This window comes from Triticum aestivum, chromosome 5A (assembly GCF_018294505.1).
Source record: "Triticum aestivum cultivar Chinese Spring chromosome 5A, IWGSC CS RefSeq v2.1, whole genome shotgun sequence".
In the NCBI taxonomy this organism is placed as follows: Eukaryota; Viridiplantae; Streptophyta; class Magnoliopsida; order Poales; family Poaceae; genus Triticum; species Triticum aestivum.
Window position 1 is genome coordinate 690,589,450 of NC_057806.1, and position 4,227 is coordinate 690,593,676.

General features: G+C 50.7%; 1 protein-coding gene across 1 annotated transcript; it reads right to left on the reverse strand.

Moving 5' to 3' along the window:
- Window positions 1-1,641: 1,641 nt before the first annotated feature.
- LOC123106033 (pyridoxine/pyridoxamine 5'-phosphate oxidase 2) lies at window positions 1,642-3,396 on the reverse strand. The gene is made up of 7 exons (XM_044528229.1): window positions 3,215-3,396; window positions 3,079-3,128; window positions 2,940-2,997; window positions 2,796-2,828; window positions 2,600-2,695; window positions 2,094-2,261; window positions 1,642-1,964 (listed from the first exon to the last, which is right to left on the reverse strand). The coding sequence occupies exons 1-7, from the start codon at window positions 3,323-3,325 to the stop codon at window positions 1,863-1,865; spliced, it is 618 nt and encodes a 205-aa protein (XP_044384164.1). The 5' UTR covers window positions 3,326-3,396; the 3' UTR covers window positions 1,642-1,862.
- Between the last annotated feature and the right edge of the window lie 831 nt (window positions 3,397-4,227).

The window sequence follows — 4,227 nt, forward strand, 5'->3', positions numbered from 1 at the left end:
ATTCGCAAAACGCGTCCGCTTCACGTCCGCGCCGACCCAAATTTACGATAGAAATGTGTCGGCGCGGACGCGAAGCGGACGCCTCGCGCGCCTTTATTTCTCGATGTCCACCGCGTCCTCACCTGGCGGCTGTCCAACTACCGCGGTCAGCTTAATTTATGATGACCGCCCACCTCAGGCCCACGCGTCAGCGACGGCGGTCGGTCTTTTTTAATTCGAGCATGCGAGGGGGTGGCGTCCTCATCCGCTCCAGAAAGCCCCCCTCTCCATCTCGCCACCCTCTGCTCCCCCGTCGACGGCAACCCTAGCCACCCCTTCGGCGCCACGGTCGACGAGGGCGCACACAGAGGAGGTGTGGCGCCGGTGGGCGCTGCTGACGCCGAAGCAGCACCGCGACTCCGCCTACGACGTCGACTCGCCCTATTGGGCCCATTGGTTCGCCTTCGAGCACGAGGAGCTCAGGCGGCGCGGCGTTCGCGGCATCTCGCATGGCTCCCCGCCGACGCCCCTCATCGTTTGCCACGAGGACCAGGCGGCGGAGGTCGCCTACCAGGCGGCCCTGGCGGCTGTCCTCCAGGAGAATGAGGAGGAGGGCGCGGTGTAGGGAGGAGGAGGAGGCGGCGTACGAGGCGCGCATGGTGGAGGCCATGGCGTTGTCCGCAACCGGCGATTGCGTTGTGCCGTCGCTAGCCCCACCGTCTTCAGCCAAGGCCGAGCCGGAGCTGACCCCCATCAAGCGCTACTCCTGGACCAGGGTGGTGCATGAGTGGGTCAGCGAGCCGGCAATCTGGATGAGGGCGATGGAGGCGTAGGAGGCGGCCTACCTCGAGCAATGGCGCCAGCGAAGGCTGGCCGAGGAGCGCCACGAGGGCGAGTACCTCGAGCAGCTAGAGCAGACGCCGAGGAGGAGGCACGCCGTGCCCAGCCGGCGACGGCACAGCCTCTGGCAGATGACATCGCCAGGCTCTGGAACACGACGTTCCCTTGGGCCGGCCCGACGCCGACGCTGATCGACCTCACCGGCCCCGACGTCGACGAGGAGGACTCCTAGGGCAACACGCCGCCTCCTAGTTTAATCTTAATTAATGTTTTAATCAATGTAATTTGGACGCATGGACTCTCGTCGGCCTTTGTGGCCGGCAATAATGTTTACTTAATGTTTTTCTATTTTTGAAATATTTGTGTTCTATTTTCACGTGAACTAAAAATTAGGTCATGCTAGCGTTGGACGCATGCGCCGACCCAAATGCGGAAGCAGACATTGGTGTCCGCCGGGCCGACCCAAACGGACAAAAAACTGATAAAACTGTCGTCTGTTTGGATCGACGCGTTGGGGTTGATCTGACAGCGCAAACCGGTCATATCCACACTGGTGTCCTTGACCTGATGGTCAACATGACATGCTGACATGGCATGGAACCCACCAAGGTCACGTCACATCAAGAGGGATTGTGAGTGCCCAATCTAGTTTGTGTGCGTGATATTATCGTAATCACAGCCATAAATGTAGAATGATTCGATGTATTTCCTGGCCTTTGAACCATTCCACGATATGCGGTATGTTCACAGAGGACTGTAATGCAGGAAAAGCAGACAGCTCAATTCTCCAGTACAAGTAATCCATGGGTGCTCTGCCAAACATGCATTCTGATGGGCTAGAAAATATATTGAGGAATGAAGGCAGTTCCTTGCAATGGAAAATCCACAATAAAATCAGTTGTACTCCCTCTGTTCCAAAACAGATGACTTAATTTTGTACTAACTTTAGTACAAAGTTGGTATAAAATTGGGTCATCTATTTTAGAACGGAGAGAGTACTAGTTAATAACACCTTTATGTTCACCCTCTATAACAAAAGATAATTATGGGCTAACTTTTTTGGCCATCCAATCACTGGACTCATCTCCTTCCTGGGTTCTTGTGAACATCAATCTCTGATTACTTTTCAGGTTCACGTAATCAACCTGAATAAGAAAATCAACAGTATTAAGCAACACGATAGAGGCATATGAATCTGCAATAAGTATAACTCATTCTGTATTTTAAAGTATAAAGGCAGATACCGATATAGCGATAAGATAACTTAACCTAACCTTTTCTGGATCAAGAGTCAGAAGACAATAGGCATCAACTGGGCCAGCTGACGGATCGAGATGAACATCCGTAACGTGGTCATCATTTGCGACGGGGACCCCTGGAGATGGTCCTAAGTATTGCAATCTTGACTTTACTGAACTGGCGAACCAAGCTTTCTCTCGTTGCTGTGCGATAAAACAACCAATGTTGAGCAAAAGGATTATAAAAGAGCAAAAGGATTATAAAAGAGCACTTAATATCAATGAATGCAGCTGTGCTGCTTCTAAGCATCACCAAAAGCTTTGAAAGATGAAAGTTGTGGAGACATTAATACTATGTTAAGCCGTCATATCTCAATGAGATGATCAAACCCTGTGTGTGAGAAACTATACCGAAGTAAACTAGCTACTAGAACAGTTATGTTCAGTTTTGTGCAAAACCAAATCTTCAATTACAGATATCATTTCATATGCAAGACACCTCCACTACGCAGAGCACAAAGCAGACTGTACTCAGCTCTAACCTGGAGCTTGGCAGGATCGGGACAGGAACCATCGATCACATCTATGATGCCGCTGATACGAAATTGTTCCCATGAATCGGTGAAATACCAGCATATCTGCAAGACATTGAATATCAGGCATTCCTCTGCGAGAACTCGGCACTTGTGACGCTTAAAATGGTGATACGCAATTCTGCAAATTCTTCACATCCCCTACCTCGCCGAGGGGCCACTCCTTGATCTCACCAATCTGTTCGTTCGCAATTCGCACAACCAAACCAGCAAGGGAATCAGCGAGCAGCAAGAAAAGAACTATGTATATATAACAAGGTTAGAAAAGCACGGGATTAGTGGAAGCAACCTTGTTGCTCCGCGCATCCGTATTAATCTGAATCTTGTCGCAGTGTTCTTGGAAGCCCCTAGCAAGACCAAAATTCCAGGTCAAAACCGGTAAGCGATGGAGGGGGAGGGCAGGGAGCTACTCCCAGCAAGGCCGGCACCTGAACACGACGGTGCGGTTCGCCGGCCTGCCGCCGCCGCCCACCGTGGCCTGAAACGACGGACCGTCCGTTAGGGTATCAAGTTTTTCTCCCCAAAAGAAGGGGATGGGGAGGGGGACGGGGGATGGGAGCGTACGAGCTGGAAGAAGGTGGAGTGCTTGAGGTGCGCGTTGGTGTCCAGCGCTCGCTGCAGCAGCAACCTCCATGGGCTCGAGAGCGTCGACGCGGCGGCGCCACCGCCGGCCATCTCTGCCTGTCGCCGCCTCCTGCCGTCTCGCCTCACTCGCACTGAATGTTCGCTTGACGCTGGTTGATGCTGGGCGGGGAGATTAGCGCGGATGAGCGGCTAGGATCTCCCGGGCGATGTCCCGCCGGGCCCACGGGCCAGTGACAGTTAACGGGAGGTGCCTTATGCAACACTAATAAAAAAAATAAAAAGAGCTCGTACGATTGCAAAGGAGGAAAAAAAATACCGCACGCTCCTAACCCAATCTATCCCTTCTATCCCTAATCCCTATTTCTCTCCCTAATAATAAAGCACGGATTGGGTCTTCGGGTTCACCGTCACAATACACTTTCTTGCTGTGAATTTACGCTTTCAGGTCTTTTTCTTGAAACAAAAATTCTTGAAACAGAAAAAGAAAAAAAATGCAGAAAACTGCGTCCGACAGGATTTGAACCAGGGTCGCTTGGAGATAGCCCAGCGCCCCAAGCCAATTCAGCTAGCTTGCTTGTCACGTTAATTAACTGAAACTTAATCTAATCTCTCTAACACATGGGCCGAGCTGGCCCACTCCAAGGACGCAGCCAACCAAACAGGCCTATTTGTTGCCAGCTAATTAGTCCCACCTCGCCTTTTTCAATTTAATTCCACCGATTTATATAGGACTATGAGTTGTATGACAATCAACAAGGAGCCTCGAGGATTAACTAGCGAAGGATGAGATGTGGGTTGGCGTTGTGGCTGCACGATACACGAAAATAGAGGGGCATGAGAAAAATAAAAGAAGAAAGGAGAATTAATAAAGAAGGAGAAATAATAGAAAGAGAGATTTTAGATTTGCTAGCTTAAAAACACTAATTACATGGGTGTTCGGTCTACAATTTTATTGTGCCTCCAGCTATTTCATCGGCTATGACACATACATT